Source organism: Camelus bactrianus, chromosome 30 (assembly GCF_048773025.1).
Source record: "Camelus bactrianus isolate YW-2024 breed Bactrian camel chromosome 30, ASM4877302v1, whole genome shotgun sequence".
Classification (NCBI taxonomy): Eukaryota; Metazoa; Chordata; class Mammalia; order Artiodactyla; family Camelidae; genus Camelus; species Camelus bactrianus.
Genome location: NC_133568.1, coordinates 30,126,681 through 30,153,169, shown reverse-complemented (window position 1 = coordinate 30,153,169; position 26,489 = coordinate 30,126,681). Strand labels below are relative to the sequence as shown.

The following is a 26,489-nucleotide window of genomic DNA, read 5'->3' as shown; positions in this document are numbered from 1 at the left end:
CTTTAACTTTCATCAATGTTTAGAAACTCCTGAGTTTAGAATATGAAAGAAAGTAACTACTGGGCACTGTTACAAGTATTATGTTCTTAGGGCACATTCACTTAATATGAAGCATTTCCCTCTGTAACATCTTTATTGCTAAAATGATTTTTAAACTTAAAATTTTTAAAGACTAGTAATTAGGACAAATTACCAAAAATCAGAAAAATTCTAAAGCTGAGCTCTAATAACTACGTAACAGAAAATACAAATTCCAGAACAAATTCCAGAACATGTTTAGATATTTCCTCTCATCACCCACGAAAAGATAATTGGTTTGAGAACATTAAAATTATAATCAATAAGAGAATGAAATAAAGCTTAAGTTTTAAAACTAAAGAAAACTTTTCTTGCAGTACATGATGGATGAAACTTTTATTCCAGTTGATAGAAGTTTAGTAGGGACTCTGTTTAGTAGCATGGGGAGACATCCGAAAATATCTAAATAGCACATCTGTATTTCTTTTATTGTTGTTCTAACTCAACCAGGACGCCAAGTGAACTCTGAGCAGGGTGACCAACTTGCCTGGATGTTCCTAGCATTAAAAGTTCAGAGAAATCCCTCAGTCCTGAGCAAATTGGGGCAGCTGGTCACTCTATCTTGGAACCCATTTCGTCATCTGTAAAATGCAGGTTAAAATGTACCCACATCACGGGATTATTACAAGGCTTAAATAGGGACCTACACGAACAGAGGAAGGTATCAGATCAGCTAAAAGCATGAAGCTAGGCCCCCGTTACCACCCCAGCTCTTTCCACCTCCCCAGCTCCCTGCCGTGGGCAGCTTACTAACCTCTCCACGTCTGTTTCCTTGTAGGCAAAGGGAACACTACCATTCACTTTGTAAGACTGTTGAGTTAAAATGTACGTCAGCTCCCAGTGCAGACAGAGTAAGCACTAAGTCAATCACCAAATGTAAAGGGCTGTTGGTAAAGGGTAACAAGAGGTGGGCGCCTGCCCTCCCTGGACCCGCAGCCCTGGGTGCACTTCCTATGCTGACCGGCCTCAGGGAACACCTGTGTCCTGCAAGCCAAATCGAAGGTGGGAGATACCAACTACAGCACAGCATGGAATTCCCAGAGGTCTCACTTCAGCACTGAATGAAGAACCAGAAACACACAGCCTGAGCTTGAGGGAGAGGATGCTAGGTCCCCAACACCTGGGAGGCCAGCTGACAGGTCTTGTGTGAGCAGCAGCCCTTTCCCCACAGCCACCTGGACCAGCGGCTCCTGGAGGAGCCCCTCTGCCGGGGTGGCGACACAGTGAGCGTCACGGTCTCCTGGTGGCATGTGGATAAGGGTCTTCTGGCCCTTGTCCTTTTCGGGGCTGGTCTGGCTTCTTCACTGACCAGCTGTTTTGCTTGATCTCATTGATGAGCAGGAAGGACGGAAGGGTGGGGACACCATCTACACTGCAGCCTCCTGCCACCGTGGTGCCGGAACTGTCGTGGGACCCATGCTGTCCCTGCAGCACCTGCCTGCTATCAGCCTGGCCTCGCGCCGGCCCCATGGCCCAGACAGACCCTGGAGGCTGGTACTCCCGCTGCCCCGAGGAGTCACCTGCTTCCCACACTTCTGGTCTGGTGCTGTGGGGGCCACACCCTGCCCTTCTACCTACCTCACCTGCAGCTCCTCAGAGAAAATATTCACGGGCCTTAGGATGACGTGAAATCAAAGACATGCTTCTCAGCTAAGTTACCAAGGCTCCAGGACAGACTGTGATCTGAAGGAGTCGTCCCCTCTGGAAGCAGCGTGCTGCACGGGTAGGGGAGCAATGATCAAAAGGGAAATGAGCGAAGGTGGGGGTGGCCACGTGCTCATCCCGTCACTCTGAACAGGCAGCTTTCTGGGGCTCCTGAATTATCATCTCACTCATTGTTCACTGTCAATGAAGTGGGTTCTAGTCATTAAAAAATAACACATCCCGAAAAAGAGTAACAGCACTCAAGCTAAAATAGTAAGTTCCATTCTCATTTGTCTTCAACCAAACAGACCTCGAATATGTAGTATTTTTAAAGTTGTTGCTAACTAGGTAAACATTTTCCAAGCACACTTTTTGCAGCCACCATAAAAGCCTCCTCCCCTTCTCAACTTCTAATCATCTTTTAAATGATAGCTTAAAAACGTCCACCACTCAACTATTAATCTGTAGTTTTTCATTTTCAAATAAGTTTACTCATTCTTTACAAGAACACCCACATGTACATTTTGACGCTTCAATTTATATCAAATTTTGATCTTTAAGCCTAAAACAGTTTTGTTTAGTAACTAGAGTAACCAGCATAATATAAAAGGGTTTGACATCAAAAGCTGAACTACTGCTGAAATACAATTAGGAATCAGAGCTCCTGCATCACAGTGGTTCTCCTCAGGGCTGACTTGCCCCCAGGACACGTGGCCGGGGACATCTGGTTGCAGCACTGGGTCAGGGTGGAGGTGCCAATGACGTGGAGGGTAGAGACCCGAGATGCTGCTCCAGTCCTGCAGTGGACAGGATGGTCACCCCAACAAAGAACAATCAGGCCCCAAACGCCAGCAGAACCCCTAGTTCAGTGCATGACAAGAGCAAGTGGACAGCGGCAGGTGCGCTGGTGGGACAGACACAGCCTGGAGAAAGGCCACTTCCAGCCATCCGACCTCTCTTTGATGGCCGGGGCCACCGTTAGACATGACAAGTCCAGCTACATCTATTTTGTGACCCTGTAATTAGTCAGCCCTTTGGGGTTATGCTTATTTTCACAATGACAATGTTTTTTAGAAAATAAACATGATTATTTCCACGTTTATATTCTTGAATCACTGTGACATTTTAACCGTTAAAAAAATTAAACAGTTCTACATGCAGTGGTATAACAAATTTTAATTCAAAATAGACACTCTGAAAACAATAGGTAAAAAAAAAAAAAGTGAACAAGCTCTGAATTTACAGGAGAGCACACCAACAATCACACACCAGCTTCACGACTGCCTCAGAAATGCACATTACAGCAACGACATGCAAGTGTTATATTTTAAAAGCCCATATGGTAACATTATCTTACTTCCCAGAGACGGTCCTATCTGCTGAGGAGGCTGCACAGAGGCCCTGCTCTCAGTCACCGGCAATACGACTTAACAACTTCAGGTATAAACTGGCTGGTCTCCCTTAGCGGTTCTGGTGCTTTCAGTTATTTTATACTGTGTGAAAAGGCCAAGGCTTAGGCTGTCCAAAGGACAGTAATACACTTGAGTTCCTTAGCAATATCTCATCCCACTAACCTGGACAACTGGGCTATGGGAAAGCCCACAGGAAACTGTCTAGGACACTGTCAGAGTTATTAATACACCGACCACGAGATTAGCTCTTGGTCTGGTCATTTCACCTCATCCCCTGAACACCTGTGTTTAAATTCCAGTTAGTATCCACACTCAGGGGTCAATACTTTATTCCTGAGCAACACAGTCCTTCCCTTGTACTGGTTTATGAACAGTTAGGTTAGGGGAAGAGCTTGTGTGTGTGTTTTCAGTTCTAAAGGCACTAAAGATTCATTGTTTTCTTTGAATGGAGAAAAGACTTACCACCGTATCAAAAAGAGGGGGAAAGTTTACACTGAAACGTATTTCTGCACCTACAGAATTACTTTAGTTGCAAAATGACTTTTGACTTATGAGCTTAAATACCAGACTTCAGGTCTGGTGTATTTTTAACAAATGAAAACATTTGGTTTTCTGAGTTATAATCAAAAACAGCTGTCAGGACAAACCTGAAAAGCTGTAAATCAAAATTACAATCTAATAAGCAAATACTTTACAAAGAAGAAATCAGCTTAAGTTAATGCAGTGCATCTTTAAGGAACCACACATCACAGGGGTTTATACTCACATCTCTAAACTTTTACTGTATCATTTGCTGTTAACTGAGGGAGGTTAATGTTTTAATTTGCAATTAATCAAGTATTCTGAAACAAGCTGAAACTTCCTTAAATGAAAAACAAACATATAGATTTCAGTTTTTCTCGTACGATACTGACAGTACTGAGAAAACAAGGCGTGCATGAAATATTAAAAGATTTAATTTACATGACAAAAATAACGAAAAATAATTGTTATAAAATCAAACTGCAGGAAACAACAAATTTGAAAGAACTATTCACTTCTTTATACAGAAGTCTTTCCGAGCACCTGAAATAAATCTGAAGAGCAGCATAAAGACCACTGAATTGATTAGTTCAACATACAGTGAAGAAAATAAGTTTTTTAAATCTCAATTGAAAAAACTACTAATTATCAGTACTTTAATTTCCTATTTTTTTTTACAAGTTTTGTGGTTCATACTCAAAGTTCAATCTGTGTTTAACATTTTTAAGTTCAGACATATCAAAGCCTAAAAGTACAGAAGGCTTGTGATTTTTTATTGCTTTCATGCAAATGTATCTTCTTTTTCCAAAGAATGAAGCCACATCAATTTTCCACACCCATAAGAGTGAGGATAACAGCTCTATTTCCTTTCTACTAGGATATGGTCTCTTGTGAAAATAATCTCTAAGAAACTGCTTTTTTTCTTCATAAGAACGGTCTTCATATTTCTTAGGGTCTAATGCTAAAATCTGAAGAGCATCGTCACTAACAAGTGGCCCCTCCGTCCGGCTTTCATTCCTCTGTCTTTTACAAGGCACAACACTCGTCCCCTTTTCTGGAGCCGGGTCTGTGGCAGCGTGTGTGACAGGAGGCCTCTCCTCGCCGTCCCTCTGGTCTTCTGCCCCAAAGTGGCCATCAGGCAGCTTTCTCTTCACAGAAAAACTGGAGTCCTGGATCACCTCACCGTTGACTAAAAGCAGCTCACTGTTCTCGATGAAGCTCGGCTGGACCTGGACATCGGAGCTGCTGTCCTTCGGAGCACTCCGACAGCGCAGCAGGTGGATGGCGATGGCGGCCAGGGTCATGTTGCCCGTGTAGACCCCACAGCAGTGGATGCACTTGAACGCCGGCGACTTCAGAAGCGTGTGGACTGTGGGCGTGATGTGGTGCCTCTCCTTCAGGTGCAGCTCGTACGCTTCTGCCGTCACAAAGGTGCCAAAGCAAAAGGGGCAGGTCAGGGCCTGTCTGCCGGGCCTCCCAGAGGCGCCCTCGGTCTGGGGCCGCACCTTGATGTATACAGGCACCAGCGACTTGGAGTGTATCCCAGCCAGGACTGCCAAGTAGACTTCCCGCTCCCCCAGCTCCTCCTTGGGCAAGATGGTAATGAAGTCGAGGTGGGGGAACAGCAGGTTGCCGTTGGCATCAATATCCAGCTGAAAGCCTTTGTTACTGTAATCCACGGGCAATTTCTTCTTCCCCAGGTGCATGGTCCTACTGTGCTCCGAAAGGCCTCTGATGTCATGGAAGGTGGACGGGCAGAACAAGCAGCCCAGGCCGTGCATCAGCAGGTGGTGGATGAGCTCCTCCTCCGAGACTAAGCACTTGCAGGACAGACACCGCACCGTCTTCTCCCGCATCCACTTCAGAAATGGTGCGCACGCCGCCAGCTTCTCCGGCTCCAGTTTTTCAGCAGACTTGGACTCACTGTGCTTGTGCGCCACTTCCATGTGGACCTGGTAGACATTGGAAGGGAAGAGCTCGTTGCACACTGGGCAGGTCTTCCACTGCTTCGCCTGCTTGAGTGCCTGATTTGACTCTGACACTGATGAAGAGGCCTGAACCAACACATTCTGAGCGGCATTCACCACCACTGGCGGGGAGGGCATGCTGGCCACGGAACTGGCCATCTGTGCAGCTGTGCCCGACTGCAGCAGCTGGATGGGCATCTGGGGAGGGGCAACAGTGGCAACACCCCCAGGTGGCACAGGCAAAGTGACAGAAACCGGGGCGAGTGTGTACGTGGGAATCCCATTCACTTGTTTTCCTGTGGGTATCAGTTGTCTGAGGATGGAGCCTGATGTCAGGAAAGTGGTGTTTTGTGAAGCACCGGGTCTGACAGGCTGATTTGCAGGCAGAATGCTGGTGTTCACAGCCTGATTAAGCTGCAGGACCCCTGGCCTCACTGGCTGGCCCACAGGAAGAACCCCTGACACAACAGGCTGGCTGAGCTGAAGAACACCAGAGTTAACACCCTGGGTCACCGGGAGAACACCTGATGAGACCGTCTGGTTGGGAGGAAGGAGCCCTGGTGGGACCACCTGGCCGGCAGGGAGAACCCTCAGGGGAACTGTCTGGCCAGGAGGGAGAACCCGTGGTGGGACCGTCAGCCCAGTGGGGAGCATCCCTGATGGAGCCGTCTGGCCGATGGGGAGAACCCCCGACTGAACCATCTGGCCAGCAGGGAGGACCCCGGAAGTTGCTGCCTGTCCCGAAGGGATGACCCCAGCAGGGGTCATCTGTCCTGCAGGAAGCACTCCTGATGGGACCGTCCGACTCACAGAAATCACCCCTGGTGAGACCGCCTGAAGCACCCCAGGGGTGACAGAGGGATTGACAGGAAGGACACCAGACCCAACGGGCCTATTTACCGAAAGAACTCCAGGCCCCACTGGTCTGCTTACAGGCCCAACAGGCTGGTTGAGGGGCAAAACCCCTGGGCGGATGGTCTGGTTTATGGGAAGGACACCAGTTCCAACAGACTTATTTATGGGTCCAACTGGCTTACTCAAGGGCAACACAGGAGAGTTTGCTGCTTGACTAAGCGGGACTCCGTGGGAGAGAAAGACAGGCTGTGGCGTCGAGGGTGGCAGAGCGAGGCTGTTCTGGCCCACGGGCAGAGGACTGGAGACCAGAGTCACGTGGGACTGGGCAACGGCTGGCGGAGAGTGGGTGAGGCTTCCAGAAGCACCCGAGGCCACGGTCGCCGGCGGGGCTGCACCCTGAACTGGCTGTCCTGAGGTCTGGCTCTGACTGGCCTGCGGCAAGGCAAGGCGGAAGCACGGAGGCGTGGCCGAGGCGCCCACAGCGCTGCCGCTGGCAGGGGCAGCCGTGTGTGCAGCTGGCTTGGGCGCAATGTGCATCTGCTTCAGAAGCCCAGGCTTCTTGATGTGCTCTGAGATCACGGACCTGAGCTTGTTCTCCAAATCCCTGTGCACATCCGAGGTCAGAATGTGATACATTAAAGCATCCTGGCTGCTGGCGTTGGCACTGCATTTTTTACAGTAATATCTGTCAGAAGGGGGCATCTTCTCCGTACAAAGGGTATCGTCAGCTTTCGGTTGCTCACCCAATTCCTCAGTTCTCAGGCCAAAGTAGGAGTTAATTAAATAGTGAAAATGGGCTACCAGCACATGCTTCTTCATGCTGTAGTACAGAGTGTTTGAAAAGTTACATTTTAAACACGTAAAACTTATCACATCACTCCTAGACGATTTAGTTTCACCTAAAATATTCACTGTGTAGTTCTGGACTTTCCGAACAGGTGCATGAAACATTCTGAAGTGTCTTCCCACAACTTTGGGTTGAGAGGAAAACACACAGTTTGGGCAAGGGATCACCAGCTCTTGGTCAATTTCATCTTCGTGATAACGATGTAAATGATTTTTGAATGAAGTAAGCACTTTTGTGGAATATTTACAGAGGCTACAACAGTATGGTTTTGTTCGGTATCTCTGTTAAAAGAAAAGAAAATCAAGCATGGTTTAACAGAACTATCAGATGCCACACCTTCTACAGCTCACAAGTACGCAATTCTTTTTCTTCTAACTTGCTAGATTATTTAACGCTGTCACTCCTCAGAGAACAATGTTTTTTAAAGCCAAAATACGTTTTTCCTTAAAGGGCCAGAGAATAAATATTTTAGGGTTTGTGGACAACCAGCAGCCTCTGTGGCCACTAGCACTGTGCTTGCTGGAAGGGAAAAGCACCCACAGATAATGGGTAAACAACACTATAAATCCTAATTCAAATGTTCACATGTCATAAAGCAGGATTTTCATTTTTTTCCTTCTCTAATGTTTAAAAATTTAACAACTGTTCTCAGAATGAAGGCTATACAAACACAGAGTTTGGTCTGAATATCGAGTTTCCTGAACTCTGTTCCCAAGCCATTCATTAAACCACAAATCGCATTACTTAGTCCTACACTTTCAATTAACTGCATCAATTAAAATAAACTCACTTAATTCTCTGGATGAGAACTTTATTTTCTCCCTTTCCCATCCCATTTCTCTTAGCTCCAATGTTGTTTTTACTCCAAATTCTAAAGCTTCTGGAATGTATCTACATATAACCAAACTTGCAAATTAAACCCATCACAGCTGTCTTTTATTTCCCAGACTCCTGGAGAAGGCAGGAGACATGGACAGTGCTCAGCACATTCAAGTGTTCAATAAACCACGTGGTAGGCAGCGAAGAAAGAGGGACTGTGCCTAAACTTACTGGGAATAATCCTGAGTAAGTTTCAGGCCACAGGCTACAACTCTGACAACATAGTGTTTCGCTGTCAGGCAAACGTGGGAATTCAACAAGCTGGGGCCCAGGAACACCACGGACACAGCAGCAGGTCAACTGAGGATTAAAATCTGCCTGATTCCCAGAACTCTTGCCGGTCGGTGATGACCTGAAAGCAGAGAAGCTCTGGTCCTGGGGCAGCCTCCAGAGCCCAGAGCTGGTGCAGCAGAAAACACAGGCCCAGTTTCACAAAGGAGGGAGGCAGGCCCAGACAGAGGATACGCGGACAGACATCTGCTCACTCTGCAACACCCCTTCCGACTGCGCCCGCCCCGGGCTGCACCCCCATGTCACTCTCCTCACACGCACACACACACGCTCCCCGCCTGTGGGTTCTGTCGCCCTTTCTCTCTCCTGGTCATGCACAGGTCACAGAAATCACCTGAGCACACTCAACAACATGCTACCACTGGCTTCTCAGCAATTAGAAATCCCAGGTTCTGGCACTTCTGGGAGGGTCTACAATAAACCTAGGGGAACAGCCAACCACCGATCATAGATTTAAAAAAAAAAAAATTTTTTTCACTGACTCCGACACACTTTTTAACATGTATTTTAGCATCTCTGAAATCTGGGAACAACTTACAACTGACAGTTCAATGGTACAACACAGTTTAAGGAAAGTATTGCTTTAGTTTCATTAGTGGTTCATTTTAAAATGGTGCATGTTATACTCAATGAAATACTGCATTGGAAAACCAGATCCTTAATGAAAACTACACTCAAGAGAGTCAACATCACTTACTAACAACTGCATGTTACTATCTGTTAGTACTGAACAGATCTCTGTGTTAAGGAAAAGATTTTTTACCCATGACACCATAACAGAAAAAAATGATAAACTGGATTTCATCAATGTAAGAAATCTTCTTCTCTTTGAAAGGCACCGTTAAAAAGTAAAAAGACCAGGAGACAATATTTGCAAACCACGTATCTAGTAAAGGACTTGTGTCCAGAATACATGTTGTGGACATGTTCATGTCTCAGTAAGAAAACAAGTGACCCAGTTTTTTAGAGAATGGGCACAACATCTGAGCACTGAGTACTTTAAATAAGGGACCCAAATGCCAAATAAACACACGGAAAGGTGCTCAACACCATCAGTCATTGGGGAAACACAAACAAAGCCAGAGAAGACACCACTACACGCCTATTAAAATGGAAAACAAGCAGTAAGTCCATAAACAAAAAAACCCTGACAATATCAAGCCTGGTGAGGACACAGGGCAGCCAGGACTCACATCCCTGGTGGGGAAGTGCAAGGGTGCAGCCACTCTGGAAACCAGGCTGGCAGTCTGTTGCAGAGATAAATCCGTCCTTATTTACCATCTACGACCCAGCTATCCCACATCTAGGCACATGCCCAGAAGTGCAAGCCAAGGGTCACACAAAACCCTGTCATGGAAGTCCTAAGACAGTGATCAGTCAGAAACAATCCTAGTGAGACGCTGGTTCCCTGTATCAGAAGAAGAAAAAATAACCAAGGAGAGAAGCAGAAAAGAAGTGGAGTCACGGTTCTGGGTGCTGGTAGAATTCCTGTCCCCCCAGCCGTCTGCCGTCTCCCCTGCAGACCAAGGCTGCATCCTCCGGTCCCACAGCCACTGGGCTCCACCACCTGACCTAGCTGAACCATCTCCATCCCAAACCCGCAAGTCCAACACACCTTGCTTCTCCGCAGCAGAAGCACACGTTTCTGCCACAGGGCCTGAAACTGTCCCGTTCATACACCCTGTCTCCCACAGACAAATTAGAGCAGGAGGGCTACCTACTGGAAGAAGAGCAGTAAGGTACTAAAACTAGCAGACAACACAGCCTCCACCACACCAGACAACAGCGAGTTTCTTTCTGAATATGGTCTCTATTTCACAACCTCAATCTCTGCTATTTCATATTGTTATTTAACATTTTATGCCAGGCTTATTCACCCCAACAAAAACATAAACTCCATGAGTAAAGGAACTCTAACTTTCACCTCTTTTTATCAACTACTCTGAAAGTTTTACCTACGTTGAAGCAGGAATTCAAAAAATGTTTCTTGATGTAAAGCACATAATTACATATTATAGTGCATATTACATTACAGGATCTTTTAAGAATTCAGATGAGAAAAATCAGTGAAGCCCAAGAAACTATTCATGAAGCCAAGGTCTTCAGAACAAGGCATATTTGAAAAGCCATCAGCTGTTCTGAGGAGAATCACTAAATCGAAGCAGTTTTAAGGAATCTCGTGTCTGTTGGTAGAGAGGGGCATGCCAGGTCAAGGAGGGTAAGAGACGCAGAACAGTGGGGCTCAGGAGGACGAGCTGACAATAGAAATGCTTTTAAATAAAATTTTAACAAAAAAACGACTGAGTAGTTACAGGAATCTTCTTTAAAGTCAAAATTCCCAAGGCCAACGTATTTTGGACAAACGCAGTGGAGGCCGAAGCATGGTGGTGCAGGGAGACAGTGTCATCAAATCTGGGACCCGGCGAGTCTGATGTGATGAATGTGCTAATCTAGTGGCAGGGCGGGAGGAAAGGTTTTCCAGAAGAAAGCATTTCAGTAAGGAGAATTTGGCAGTGTGTCACATATTTTAGCTTGAATCTGCTTAAGCTTAAGATTTCAAATTATTATAAATAGCACTTGATTCAAAGACCCATACTTTTTATTTCAGTTTCTGAAAGCAGGATGTACTTCCATTGTATCAACTTAGCAACATAACATTTCTTTATACTCAGAAGAGTCATATAAACCAGAGGCCCTTCTTACATCAATTTCACTACATCAATTTACCAACTTCATGTGCAGAAAACACTCAAAGCATCAATAACCCTACATTACAAACATTTATCTTTGTTTTTCCTTCTCCTCCCCTGAACATTGACACCACACCTCCTCTCCCACTCACTCTCTGCAGCTCAAATACATATCACGTTCCTCAGAACTAAACTGACCCTTACCCCCAACTTGTGAGTAAACATGAAAATCAAAATTAAAAATTCATACCACTTTCTTTCCAGAAGGTTCCCAGAGAGAAATATCTCCCCATGATGTGTTATAAAAGTACTTCTCTCCTGGATCAAAGCCTTTAAGGTCCTTTTAAAAATAAAGAAAACAAGAGAAATCATTATGTAATTTCAGAAGACACAAATATTTAACTGGAACCTGAAGATACAGAAATATTTAACTGGAACCTGATGGGGTTACTTGGTACCTAAGAAATCTATGCAGGAAAAGCGAAATGAAAACTCAGTCCAGGGCAAACTAGGACAGAGCTCCTTCCCAGCAGCAGACCTGGGAAAACAGCTGCAACAGTCCACGCTAACATCACAGTTTTACACGAGACTCCCACAAATAACTTCTCCAAGAGAGAAACTGCAGGAGCAGAACCTATCTTCCACCAGCAGTGAGCACTGTGGAGCAGAGGGCTGGGAGGCAGGCCACAAATTGGGGGCTTTAGCTGTGGGGCTCACACAGCAGGGAGGGGCAGGAAGACAGAGAGGGAGGCAGAACGAGACCCCACAACCAGATGGAATGGGTCCAAACAGAATCCTGGTTCCGACAAAGTGAGTGTGAAAAATATTGGGGGGAGACAGGAGAAATCAGAATATGGACTGGGTATTAGAGAAGACGAACATTTAATGACACAGAAAGATGAAGATAACTGAAAAGAGCAGGAGCAGTATGAGCTCACTGCAGAGACTTATGGTTATGGAGGAGGGAGTGGGGAGGGATGAACCGGGAGTGCGAGATGTGTGGATACTAACTACTACACATAAAACAGATAAGCAACAAGTTCATACTGCACAGCACAGGGAACAATATTCAATACCCTGCAGTAGCCTACAGTGAAAAGGAATATGGAAACGAACATATGTATGTTCACGTATGACTGACGCACTATGCTGTGTGCCAGAAATCTGCACAACATGGTAAACTGACAGCACCTCAAAAAATGCAAATAAATATACGGTGCCTAGACAACTGGATTTCCACATGCAGAAGAATGAAGCTGGACCCCTGCCTCATACCACATACAAAATTAACCCCAAAACAGATCAATAATCTAAACAAAAAGAACTACAACCATAAAACTCTTAGAAGAAAACACAGATCTTCTTGACTTGGATTTGGCAACGGGTTCTTAGATATGACATAAAAAGCACTGCAAACACAAAAACAGATAAATTGGATACCATCAAAATTTTAAACTTTAGTGCACTGAAAGATATTAAGAAAGTAAAAAGAAACCTACAGAATGGGAGAAGATACCTACAAATCTAATCAGAGTTTAACATCCAGAAATATAAAAACTACAACTCAACAACAGAAAGACAAACAACCCAGTTTAAAAGTGGGCAAAAGACTTGAATATAAATCTCTAAAGACGTACGAACAGCCAATGAGCACATGAAAAGATGCTCTCCACCACAGCGGCCTCAGTGGCAGGAGAAGGAGGGAAAGGAAGAGAGAGAAGGAGAGAAAAGAGGACAGTGGAGGAAAAGAATGGGCCTGGGCACGGCTGTGGGTAAACTGGGTCCCGCAGGCCTGGCTGGTGGGAACAGACAAGGTGCAGCCACTGTGGAAACCGTTTGGTGGTTGCTCAAAAAGCTAAACAACTGCTACATGACCCAGCAATGCTCTGAGGCAAATATCCCAAAATTGAAAACAGGGGCCCAAACAGATACTTGTAAGCCAAGTTCACTACAGCATGATTCACAACAGCCACAAGGTAGAATCAGCCCAAGCGTGTCTCAGCAGACGAACTGATAAAATGTGGTATATTCGTGTAATGGAATATTATTTAGCCATAAAAAGGAACAACATTTTGACATGGGGTACAACATGGATGAACCCTGAAACCATTAATCTAAGTGAAACAAGCCAGTCACAAAAGGACCAACATTACATGATTCCGCTCATATGAAGTATCTTTAACTAGCAAATCTGCAGAGACAGAAAGCAGAGGCTCTCAGGGGCCGAGGTGAGGGATGGGGAGTTATTACTTAATGGCGACAGTGTTCTGTTTGAGGTGATGAATATCTAGGTGCAAAACAGTATGAATGTAATTAATGCTACCAAAATGTACACTTAAAAATGCTTAAAATGGCAAATTTTGTCTATGCCCATTTTACTGTAACTAAAAAATTCTAAATACACTTGAAAGATTTAAAAGAGGATAAAACATTTCATTACTTACTTTATATCGATTATATACTGAAATAATATTTCTAACATATGAAGTTAAATACACTGAATTATTTCGGAAAAAAAAAACCAAAAAACTGGGAGGCTCTTAGAAAAGACCGATGAAGGCACTGCAACCAACCAAGGCGGCTGCCCAGAGCCCTGTGCTAGGAAGGGCTGGTGCTGGGGTTTAGCCTCCATTGTAACTATACTGAAAGCGTTAATAATTTAATCTTTGAATTTGTTTTATACAGTGAAGTCTGACAGGACACTGGGGCATGTGTCAGGGGCTTTCCTGCTCATGCCCGGGACAGTGCTTCTGGGACAGATTCTGTTCCTGCTCTGTCCCCCACAGCCACCAACCTCCCCTTGCATGCTACAAGCAACCCTACTCTTGTCTACCACCTGCGAAAGTAACCAAGTTGTCAGGGGTCCACATTCCTTAGCTGCCCTGGTGGGAGACTGGCACAGAGTCAGGGAGAGGAAGAGGCAAGGTGCTAACCTGCCCAGCGCTGTGTTGGCAGCACACCTCAGGCCTTAAACCCACCCTGGATCCAGGTACCACAAGCATCCTGGCAGAGAGGTAGCAACCTCTTGGGAGTCACCCATCTCCTGTGGGTTGGGACAGCGGGCCTATGGGGCCTGCCCAGGGCCCCATATTTTCATTTTGTACAGAGCCCTGCAAATGATGCAGCCAGTTCTTAATTTACCTGATGAAATGTTAACTTCTTAAAAAAAACTCCTTAAGAGACTATGAGGAGTAGCAGGGTTTAGATCTATTTTTAGAAAAGGAGATAAGGTTCTTAGAAGAGCCTCTTTTCCCTAAGGTTCACTTCTCAGCCAGGCTTTTGACAAGAACTGTAGGGTCTACGATTTGAGGTCCTAACTCTTAGGATGAGTGGAATCATACACACTCTGGAAATCAGAGAAGGCAGAGTGAGTTATCCTGTGAAATCAGAACCGCTGGGAGAGGAAACGGAAGGACCACAGACAGGTGTTCCCAGCACGGACTCTCTGTAAGCCCCCAGACTTCCAAGAAATTCCCTCTTGCTTGACTTGGTCAGTGTTGGTTTTCCTTGCCTGAAACCAAGGAACTCTAGATACTACGATGGATTAAGAATAAATGCATTTGACATGGAAAAAAGTTCTTAATATGAGATTCAGTGACAAGACAAAGCAAAGCTAGTACAGTATCTTATAGTTACATCATGTCCCATTTCCAAAAATCCGGAAAGCTATAACAAGGTTAATGATGGATATTCTGCAGTAATGGCTTAAAAACAAGTCATTTTGTTCTCTATGTTTCTGTGTATATTTTCTAATTTTTCTATAATGATTGTTACATGGCTTGAATTTTTGAAAGTTTTGCAAAATATAGGACCAACTATATATTGATAAAAACAAAAATTCCCCCACCAAAAAATTATTAAAGTTTAACCCGATACTTAATCTAACTTAATAGCTGTATGCCATTCTAATCTCTTAATTCTCCCTTGTGAAGTATGTGCGTATCTGTGTCAGTATAGTCTCAGAAAGAAAAAGTGAAGTCTTGAACAAATTCAGATGAGTAAACACATTCTCAGGCTGACTAAGACAGCAAGTTACTGAGAAATGTTCAGTTCTATGCCATGTCAAAAACACGACCCCAGGATGAAAAGTTTTAGTTACTGACATTTCATCTAAAAATAAAACAAAACACATTTTATAACAGAATTTCATTTAAAAACTGAATTCACATTAAAGGAGACCAAAGGACATGATAACCAAAGGCAATACCTGATCCTAGACTGGGTCCACACTGACAGGAAAAACGCTATAAATGACCTAAGCTGGTAACCATCCTGCGGCAATAGAAGAGACTATTGTTATTCTTAGAAAACACACTTGAAGTATTTAGGTGATGAGGGTCATGAGATATGCAACTTATTCTTAAGTGGCTCAGGGAAAAATACACAGCACAAGCAAGAGCAGGCAAATGTTAAAGTAAACGGGAGAAAATGTTAACAGTTGGTAAATCTGGGTAAAGGGTGAAGGGTGTCCCCTGTACTACTTTCATTCTTGTAACTTTTCTGTGAGTTATTATTTCCAAGCAGAATAATTTTTTTTAAGCACTGAATTCACTCAGCCTGGTTTGATGGGGGTTAATCAACTGGGTTGTGGTTCTGAATTCCATGTTACTAGAACACTCTAATTCCACTGTTGAGTCCTAGCCTATCTTTAAAAACAAAAACAGTTCAAATCTCACCTCCTCCACAGAGGCTGCTTTAGCCTGCCCAGCTAGAGGTGGTCTTTCCCTCTTCCTCACGATGATGTTCCAAGTCTGTCTCAGCCCCAGCAGTGGTCATTCCCTCTCTCTGACCAGCATGAGGACACTGAGGCCCAGGGAGAAACGATCTGCCCGAGGTCACCCCACTGGCACCAGCCAGTACAAAACTGAAAGTTGCCCCCAGGACCCGAGAGTCTCAGGGTCCTCGCTTAGGGCACTGCTGCTCCTTCAGGGTGACCGCGTGTCAGGAACTATCCCAAAAGTTTCCCATACATTATCATTTGAAATTTCCTCAGTCTACACATACTGTGCTCTTAGTCTCTTATTTTTACATTCTCTACAAATAGTACTTAAACTCACATACTTATCTATTATTAACGGACTGTGGGTTTGCAATCTACCTTCTCAAACTTGTCTCCAAATAACTACCCTGGGAGGGCAGCGGGGGGAGGGCATAGCTCAGTGGTAGAGTGCGTGTTTAGCATGCATGAGGGCTTGGGCTCAAGCCCCTGCACCCCCAGCAAAAACAACAACAAATAATCACCCTGCTTCCCTCCTCGTGCGTCAACCATGACTTAAAGACAGAACTACAAGAACACTGAGGGGCCTCGGTCTTGAATACGGTTCTTGAGCATCTAAGGGTTTCCACTTCAGTATCTCCCTCATCCTATTTCCAAACAGACTTTCAGGCACAGTCTATTATTAAAATTATTTCTATATTTGGGTTTTACTTTCATTCATTCATTTAAAAAATATTTGTTAAAAAACACGTGTATTTGTTAAGCACGTACAGGTAATAGAGTAGACAACAAAACAATGTGGCCCATGCCTTCTTACATTCCAGTGAGGGACACAGATAAACAAGTAACACCAGCCTTGTGGTCGAAACCTTGAAGAAAAACAGAGCAGGTAAGAGAACAGAAATATAGTGGAGAGGGCAGCATTTTAGAGGGAAGATCTCTCTGGGGTGGTAACATCTGAGCAAAGAACTATCTGAAGTCTTCCAGAAATTTTACTTTAGAGCAAAAATCAGTTCTGACTATTAATGAGAATCCTAGTAATTATTAATCTTTCAGTATCAGAATGCCTTTTTATAAATAGTCAATCTAGTTCAAAGTCTGAGATTTGAAAATTAAGAAACTAAACTCTTCCCAGGCCAATAATATTTTGAATCGAATTCTTCACAAGTCTGAAAAATTCAAAGCAGACACGGTCCCTATTTCGACAGTTATGCATCAAACATGCACAGAATTGTAAGTGGTTATAAAACTTCAGAGCAAACCTTATCTAACAATTTTTATTTCTCTCCTACATATGCCAGCCATATATTCTCAAGTTACAAGAAAAGATAAAATTACATGAGAACATAACTTATCAATAGTGTGACTGTGACCATAATTTTTAAACGTCTGTAAGACAGCAAGTGTTAAATGCACAAATCAGAAAAAAAAAAAACAAACAACCCTATCATATCAAGTACGCATCCCCGTTTACTGATTACTTTAACACCACCGGGAAATTGAGTTAGGATCTTCTGCTAAAATAATATAAATAATTCAACACGGTCTCCTCAAAGATCAAAAACAAATACATTTTGCAATTAATTACTATAAAAATTCCCTCCTAAAAGTAACTTTAACAACTGGACCAGATTAAAGCATCCCATTTAAGTCAGAAAGACATGAATAAAAACAAATTCTGCAAATGGCATTATTTTGTTCTTTTTTATGGCCAAGTAGTATTCCATTGTTTAAATATACCACAACTTCTTTATCCAGTCATCTGTCGATAGATATGAAAATGAATATATGTATGTATACGCATGACTGGGACATTGTGCTGTACACCAGAAATTGACACATTGTAACTGACTGTACTTCAATTCAAAAAAAAAATTCTTCTCTCCTGCCTCATTTCAAGTGTCAGCAATTTCCATTCTGAGGCATCTCACCCATTCTTCAAAACTCCCAGTTCAAATCTCACCAACCCAGCATCTCCAGGATTACTGTCTTCTCTTAATCTGTTACTTACGCCCTCTTACCTTCAGCAACTCCTTGCAGCTGTCAAGTCCAATATCCACAAGAATGCTTTTCACCTTTTTTCGTACCTTCCTGATGTTGTCAAGATTCTCCACAGGAATTTGAAACATTTTTGAAATTGTTCTTAAAAGGGAAGAAAACAAAACTGTAATAAGTGCATATATATATATATATATATAATATATGTATAGACATAAAATTTTTTAAACAGGGTTGGTAAAACAGAGTAATTTTCAACAAATTATTCTGAAACAATTAGATATCCACATGCAAAAGAATTAAGTTGGACTCTTTCCTTATAACAGACATAAAAATTAACTCGAAGTGGATTATACACCTCCATACATAACTAAAACTTTATAACTATTAGAACAGGCATAAATCTTCATGACCTCAGATTTGGCAATGGATTCTTAGATATGACACCAAAAAGCAATAGCAAGAAAAGAAAAAAACAGGGAAGCTGGACTTCATCAAAATGAAAAACCTATGTGGCTTCAAAGAAAAACATCCAAAAAGCGAAAAAAGAATCCACAAAATGAAAGTATTTGCAAACTGTATTTCTGATAAGAAATTCATACCCAGAATACATAAAGAACTCTTGTAAGTCAATAATCAAAAGAAATAACCTAACTTAAAAACGGGCAAAGGATCTGGATACTTCTCCAAAGACATATACAAATGGCCATTAAGCACATAAAAAGATGTTAAACAACATGAGTCACGGAGAAATACAAATCAAAACCACCATGAGATACTACTTCACAGCTATTAGCATGGCTATAACTGAAAAAAAACAAAAACAAACAAACAAGTGCTGGCAGTGATGGGGAGAAACTGGATCTCTTACCCATTGCTGACAGCAATGTAAAATGGTAGAGCAGTTTGAGAAAGTCTGGTAGGTCCTCAACAGACTAAACATGTAAGTACCATATGAACCAGAGATTCTATCCTAGACACATTAAAAACATGCTTCCAAACAAAACCCTGTACAAGAATGTTCACAGCAGCATTACTCATAATAGCCAAAAAGTGGAAACAACTCAAATGTCCACCAACTGACAGAAAAATAAAACGTGGCAGAAAATAAACTTAAGTCCATGGTAACAAATGATTAAATAAATTGAAAGTTTAGTGAGGAATGGTGTATTTTACATGGTTTCCAAGCACCTCCCCACAAACTACTCATTAATAACCAAGGGGAAAAGAGTAATCCACAAAAGTCTGGCAGACAAGTTCAATTAAGAGACACTGTAATAATAACTAAGCTATAATATAACACAGTAGTAGTATAATATAACCTAACAGAGGAGCTGTCGAACCACATGATGGCATTCCTAAAAATTAAGCATAAGGTCACTTTCAAGCCCAGATTGGCTTCTTTGGCCAGACCAAGTCCAACAAAAATGTGTTTGATGTTTGATGCCCTCCAGCACTTTGCTGTCATTTCCTCCTTGAAGTTCCACTACCCTCTCCATCCTTTGGGGGTCTTTCCCCACAGCTGGCTGATAAACAGAATCATCCAAGGTTAAGACCATCAGACCATGATCCACATACATCTAAAACAAAGACGCTAAATTTGTTGCTTGCAATGAAATCTAGCCTCACACAGCAAGTGCAGATCTTATCAAAGAGATTTGAGAAGCATGGAGAAAAAGGGAATGGTGGCCTCTCGGAAGCAGGTTAGGGACTGGCTGATTGTCACAGGCTGGTTCCTGGAGGCTGCTACTAACTGGCTGACTGCAGGAGGGAGGCGCTGAAAAAGAGGCTGCCAGTGACTGGGCAAGTCTGAAAGGGCTCTGGAGTCACCAGTTTAAGGCTTGGAAGGAGGGTCAAGGAGGTTATCTTTTTGAATTCGGAGAAGAGGAGCTTTTTATTCTCAAATCTAAGTGCTCCCATTCTCTCATCATTGTTATTGTGCCCCTCCCCTAAAAAAACAAGATCCATTCTTAATTTTTTTTAAGTTTCCCTTTTTTTTTTTTTAATAGTTTGCAAGCTGTTTTCCAGAAGTAAAGATAACAAAAAATAAAACATAGGTAAATCACAGACATTCCATAACCTTAAAACAATTCTTTCAAGACCTTTGGTCTACTGTTGCCAATCACTTTTGGGGAAAGAAGCTGACTTTTACCATAATTTATGCATTCTAAGAGATGGAGGATTCCATACAAAAGGCCCAGTAGATTAACTAGGAAAGATACCTGTCAATGTTCTCACACTTAAGAGATCTTCTACTGATGCCATTCTCCATATACTCCCAGTACTCAGTTAAATCTGTATTTTCACCATTAGGAAACAGGATGCTAACACAGCTGCACTGATTTATCAACCTCAGTTCACAGTAAATTTCAGTGTGTGGAACTACCAAAAATTCCACTGATATGCACAAGAAAATATTATCTCCCAAGGGGCACTTAAAGGGTTTCTTTTGTTGCTTTTTAGTATCATGATCAGTTAAGAACATTCCATTAATATAAAAATACACTACAAAAAAGAAAGTCATTCAAGTAATAAATAATACTTTTAAAGCCACAGACCTTTCTTTTGAGTTTCAGTGAAACCTAAGTCCTACAAAGGTTTCACATGAGAAGCAACCCTGCACAGTCCTCACAAGCAAGGATTCTGGAGCTGCAAGGCCTCGGTTCACATCAGCTCCAGTTTATTAGCCGTGTGATCGTTGATAAATTACTTAATCCCGGAGCCTCAGTTCCTTCCAGTAAAACAGAGAGCACAGGGAGCCTCCTCTGTGAAGCAGCTTTGAGGATGAACAGTTTAATACAAGAAAAGCACTTAGAACATAAGACAGTGACTCTGCTATTATCTAACTCTAAAAACCTAAATGAAATGTCCCATTTATTGGAATACAGGATTTTTTAAAGCAACTTTAAAAACACATAATATTTGTATAATGCACGAAAGAAAGATTCAAGAGGGTCTGGGTTCAAACACAAAAAGGTCGCTTCCCAGACGTGTGGCCTTCAGCAACTCACCGCCTTTCAGTCTTCTCACCTGTAACACACTGCCCTAACAGGTGAGTGCCAGTCAGAGTGGAGGCCACAGCAGAATGCTGGGGTGCAGCCCCTGGAAGTGACCATCGCCGTAAATTCACCGATAGCATATTGAAAACCTGGATTCAAACTAGAAAGGTGTCCAGGATCTCTTTAGCTTAGTATCTTGCCACACCTCTACCCTCATCTCGCACAACCGTCAATTCCTAACCCTAAATCCAGCTCCCACACCCTAACCGCTGCTCAGACGACTGAACGTGTCCCTCCCACTCCAGTTCATCCTCCAAGACAAGCAGCAGGTCCCTTCCTACATACAGATTTGTCACTTCCATGCCTGAAGACCACTGGCTCAACAAAATCTCAACTCCAACCGAAATACCAAAGTTCGTTCATAATACGACCAACTCTCCAGTAACAGTGCTAAATAAGCGCATTACTTGACTTCCAACCAAAGGCGAGCATGCATTTTCCACAACTACTTTTTACGTGGTCCTCTCCCCCAAAATGCCCGCCACAACCCCAACTGCCGCCCAGACTCCACGCCCTCCTCGGCGGGTCTAGGGTCTTCCGCCTCCGGTCTATCTGCATTGTAAATCAGCTCCGCACAGAAGAGCCCTTCAGGTCTCAAGAGGCTGCGACTACCCATTCTATTCAATTATAAGGAGCTTGAAGAGTATTCAGACAAGTATCCAATTGAAATTCAAAGAAAATATACTTTAAGTACTGAATTATTTATCATTCTGCAACTGTGCACTGTAGGAACTGGTAGTTACAGTTTCTGCCGTTCTGGGGCCAATGGTTAGCAGAAACGTTGCACACAATCCGTCAACGCAGTAAGCAATGGCGAAGGAAAGTTAAAATCTTCACGTCACATCAAAAGCTCGATGATGGAAGAACAGGGGTTTGCTATCTGCTGTCCTCTCCTCCGGAAAAATACCCGCCACGGGCAGAGAAGGGGGCGCTCATCCGCCCGGCCCGCGTCGCTCGGGGCGGCTCGGGGAGCAGCGCGGGGCCGCGGGCGGCCCTCCGGTCCCTGTCCCGCCCCGTCCCGTCCCGTCCCCCGGCCCTCGCCCGACTGCCCTCCGCGGCCCGGCCTGCCCCGTCCCACATCGTCGCCGTCCCGCCCCGGACTCCCCTCCCGCGCCGCCCGCCCCGCCCCCGGGCCCCTTCCCCGCCCCTCCCCACCCCCGGCCCCCACGTGACGCGGAGGGACGACGGGCACCCTCGGGCCGCGAACCCCGCGCCCCGAGAACGTCGCGGGATTCGTGAGGCGGCCGCGGGGTGTGGGGTGTGGGCGGGGCGGGGCGGGGCCGCCGACACTTGGCGGGCCGGGCCGGGCCGGGCCGGGGGCGTCGCCGCGGGCCGGGCCGGGGTCTTACCTACCTCTGGGCGCCCACAGCGCCGCCCCGTCCCCGCCGCTCTCGCCGCGCCCGCCGGGGCCCCGCGTCCTCCCACCTCCGCCCCGCGCGGCGGGACCCCCGCTCGGCGCGCGCCCACCCCGCACGACCCCGTCCCCTCCTCCCAGCTCGGCCAGAAAGAGAAAATGGCGCTCGATTGGCCTCCGGAAGTGACGCGCGCCCTCATTTGCATGCCAGTGCAGACAGCCAATGGGGGGAGAGTGTGCATGGGACCCCTGGGCACTGCCCCACAGGTCCCCTGGGGCCCCTGACTTAAGCTGGACTGGAGACTCAGCAATGGGAATGGGGGTCCAGTGTTAGAGCCCCTACCCGACCCCCTCCTGCCACAGTGGACTGGCCTGCTAACCTCTGACCAGCATCTGTGCAAACTCTCGTGAGAGTTTGAGTAGGTGATGACGTCAATGGAGGGGGTGGAGCGAGTTGTCGCACCCCCACGTGACCAATCACGTGGATTCACCAAAGCTTTGACTTCATTTGCATGGGATGGGGTGGAGCTAGTGGCAGAACCAGAAATGGCTGACCCCGCCCACATCTCAGAGCCAATAGGAAACCAGCTATGAGGAGAATCCTGCCCCGCCATTGGAGGATAGAACTTGGACTATCAAAACTTTGACAAGTATGCCCTTGATTGACACATCTTGAAGAACTAATTGTATAGGGTCTCCTGACTTCAAAATTATTTTCTAAAATTAATGTCACACCTTTTCTTGAGAATTCTAATTTTTTGTAAAAACTCTTAAATGGCCTAAAAGTTCACTTTTGCCCACGTTTTTTAAAATGGTGAGTCAATAATATATAGTTCTCAAAATGAATAGAAACATCAAGTAGGAGCTTTCAAAATGCCTTCCGGTCTTCATCCCTTGAGTCAAGTGCCCAAGAGGGCAGAGAAGGACCACATTGCCCTCAGGGAGCTTGCGCTTTGATGAGAAGCCTGTTGCGTGTGTGCAAACAACGACTAATTCATCAGGTTCCTGCCCTGTTCCCGCTCCTCAGTGACTATTCCAGACCTTTTTCACTTTGTTGGAGCTGCCGGAGCAACACCTGCCCCTAATCAACTTCCTTTCCCGCAAAAGACCACGTCTCCTCTTTATTGCTGGACCCCGACAATTGGTCTCCCTTGATCTCCTCGCCCCGATGCGCGCCCCGTTTTCCTCAGCAGCCATGGTGATGTTTCTGCTCACGCTCACGGCCAGTCCCTTCTTCCTGGGGCCTTGTTTGCCCTGCCAGCCATCTGATTGTCCAGGCATCCTTCTCCAATGGTTTCAGCTTCTCTCTTTCTACTGGTACCTTCTGCTCAGGCTAGCCCAGCGACTAAAAACATAGCAGTCATTAAATAAATGTCTGAATTAATTTAAAAATTGTGTTAAACGCTGGGCTGGTGTTACTTGACCACAGGAATACAGTCATAATTGAAGTAGTGTTTGCTCCCTCTATTTATTTATGAACTGTGATTTAATTTGATAACAAATCACAGCAGTAAGTATGTATCATTTTTCAAGAAATTATGGGTGTGATAAAAAGTTAAAGCCCTCCCGTTGTCCTTGATCCAGACCAAGGTGTTCCAGTGAGGGCAGTGTGTCACATTCCCTCAAATCTCTCTGCTGCCTCCACTCCTCACCCTTGTGCCATCTTGTCCCGTGATACTCACCACTCTGCAGAAGTGCCTTGGTCACCAATGACCTCCCAACTGTTTTCTAAAAAAAATTTTATTGAAGGGTAGTTGATTTACAATGTTAGTTTCAGGCATACAGCAAAGCGATTCAGTTATACATATACATACTTTTTTTTTTCAGATTCTTTTCCATTATATATTATTACAAGAAATTGAATACAGTTCCCTGTGCCATACAGTACATCCTTATTTATTTCACACATAGTAGTATGTGTCTGTTAATCCCCAGCTCCTAATTTATTCCTCCCCTGCCCTTTACCTTTCAGTAACCATAGTTTGTTTTCTATGTTTGTGAATCTGTTTTTGGTGTGTAAATAAGATTTGTATTTTTTTTTAGATTCCACATATAAGTGATATTATATGATATTTTTCTCTGTCTGACTTACTTCACTTAGTATGATGATCTCCAGATCCACCTATGTTGCTGTAAATGGCATTATTTCATTCTTTTTTATGACTGAGTAATATTCCTCTGTGTGTGTGTGTGTGTGTGTGTGTGTGTGTGTGTGTGTGTGTGTGTACACACCACATCTTTTTTATCCAGTCATCTGTTGACAGACATTTGGATTACTTCCATGTCTTGGCTATTGTAAATAGTGCTGCTGTGAACATTGGGGTGCATGTGTCTTTTTGAATTATAGTTTTCTCCAGATATATGCCCACGAGTGGGATTGCTGGGTCATAGGGTAAGTCTGTTTTTAGTTTTTTAAGGACCTCCATACTGTCCTCCATAGTGGCTGCACCTACACCTGTTGAACCCAAGAACAAATTTTAGTCCCCATCTTTTATTTGTACCCTCCTCCCTTTCCTGAAGCCCTTCCCTGTCAAACATGCCCTTTAATCTTCTCTACACTCTGGTTGGTCCTGGCACCTGTATCAGCTTCCCTTCCTCAGCCCATCCTTGAATGTCTGTCCCAGGGTTCTGCCCACTTTCATTCACATTCATCACTACTTCCTGTGAGGCAAACACTGTTCCAGGTATTGGAAACCCCGTGCCTTTGGTTACGTACTCTGCATACTCTCCCTTGTTAATCTCAACTGCAGACTCAAAGTCCATTATTTTAATGCCAAATCAGCCTATGCACCTCTTTCCTAAATTTCAGTTTTATTCTTCTGGCTGCCAATTGGGCAGCTCCTCTTGGGTGTCCCACAGACACCTCACATTCAAAATGTTCAAGCTGAGTCCATCATCCCTCCTGCACAACCCCTCTAGCAGTGAGCAATGTGCTTGCCTGTCCTTCATGTTTCCCACCTCCAGTTCCCCAACTCTACGTAAAATGCCCCTCAGATCTGTTCCCTCACCTGCAGCCCTCCTACCATGTGTGCAGCTTCTGACCAGAACACCTGCACAGGTGCCCACCTGACCTCCAGGTCTGGCCCCGCAGGTGCACTCTCCAGTCAGCCATCTAGAGGTCCAGCTAAAAGCAAATCGCACCCTGTCAATCACCTTGTTACCTTCAGCTATTTCTACCCCTATAGGAGCAAGCCCAGCTTGTCAGCAAGGAACACAAGCTCTCCAGAGCTGACTGGTCCCAGCCCATCTCCTGCCCCGGCAAATGCTACAGGTTTGTTCATGGAATTCTTTCCTTCCTCACTACCTGAACTAATTTCTATTCTGTTGCCATTCAAGACTGAGTTCTGCTGACCTCTCTTCCAGGAAGACCTCCCTGACCACCACCACTACCACCACACACAAAAACATGGCCAAATGTGGCAGGTTCTTCTTGATGTTCCCAAAGCATCTGTGTGTAGCTATCGCTGCACTCACTGTGCTGTTTTGTCCTTATCTGATAACATATCTGCCTCTCAGGGAGTGCTGCACCAACAGGGACCGTGTCTTCTTATCAGCAGTGTAACCCTGATGTCTAGGTTACTTCAGTAAATATACTATAATAAATATTTTGACAAATATAATAAAATTTTAATAAATGTTGAATGAATTAAGTTTTCTCCCAACATCTTATTATGAAAAATTTTGAACATACAGGAAAGTTGAAATAAATACACAGTGAACGCCATCACCTAGATCGTGCAGTAAACGATTGTGCTCTATTTGCTGGGTCACCCAGCTCTCCAACAATTCATCTCTCGATCCACCTTTTTTTTAATGCATTCAAAGGAAACTGCAGACATTGGTCTACTATGTCCCTAAACACTTCAGCATAGGTATGTGACAAATGACATTTAAAACCACCACAACAGTTTTGCTGTTGAAAGGACTGTCCCACACCCCCGACAGGAGGAACAAGCAATAACCCAATGGGACTCAGTCATCACATCACTCAGACTCATAGGTTAGGCCTGAGGACGTACACGCTGGGCACGTCACAGCACACCTGATGTCACTGGGAGAACAGGCGCTCAGTTTTAGTCGTTCTGTTGGGTTAAAGACACTGTGCTGAACCGTTCCTGCTCTCTCATCTGGTTCCTCCTGTAATCGGCATCAGCTTTTGTAAAATAATTGTCCACC

The 26,489-nt window shown here is 44.5% G+C and overlaps 1 protein-coding gene across 10 annotated transcripts; it reads right to left on the bottom strand.

Annotated features, from left to right (window-relative positions):
- Window positions 1–2,878: 2,878 nt before the first annotated feature.
- Window positions 2,879–22,463, bottom strand: ADNP2 (ADNP homeobox 2). 10 transcript variants are annotated; one of them, XM_074355425.1, is made up of 5 exons: window positions 22,313–22,463; window positions 17,924–18,044; window positions 11,436–11,525; window positions 10,808–10,945; window positions 2,879–7,606 (listed from the first exon to the last, which is right to left on the bottom strand). In XM_074355425.1, the coding sequence occupies exons 2-5, from the start codon at window positions 18,029–18,031 to the stop codon at window positions 4,331–4,333; spliced, it is 3,612 nt and encodes a 1,203-aa protein (XP_074211526.1). In that variant the 5' UTR covers window positions 18,032–18,044; window positions 22,313–22,463; the 3' UTR covers window positions 2,879–4,330. The 10 variants fall into 10 exon arrangements, with proteins under 10 accessions (XP_074211526.1, XP_045377949.1, XP_045377952.1 ...); XM_045521993.2 differs by lacking the exon at window positions 22,313–22,463 and adding an exon at window positions 20,459–22,027; XM_045521996.2 differs by lacking the exon at window positions 22,313–22,463 and adding an exon at window positions 21,703–22,027.
- Between the last annotated feature and the right edge of the window lie 4,026 nt (window positions 22,464–26,489).

Bases quoted from the DNA above. Each gene is read 5' to 3' on its own strand.
- ADNP2 (XM_074355422.1), bottom strand. From the start codon at position 20,385: ATGTTCTTAACTGATCATGATACTAAAAAGCAACAAAAGAAACCCTTT. The intron at 11,526-17,923 runs GTAAGAGGGCGT...TATTTTTAAAAG, and splicing joins GCTGCAAGGAGTTGCTGAAG to GACCTTAAAGGCTTTGATCC. The intron at 10,946-11,435 runs GTATGAATTTTT...CCCTGCCACTAG, and splicing joins AACCTTCTGGAAAGAAAGTG to ATTAGCACATTCATCACATC.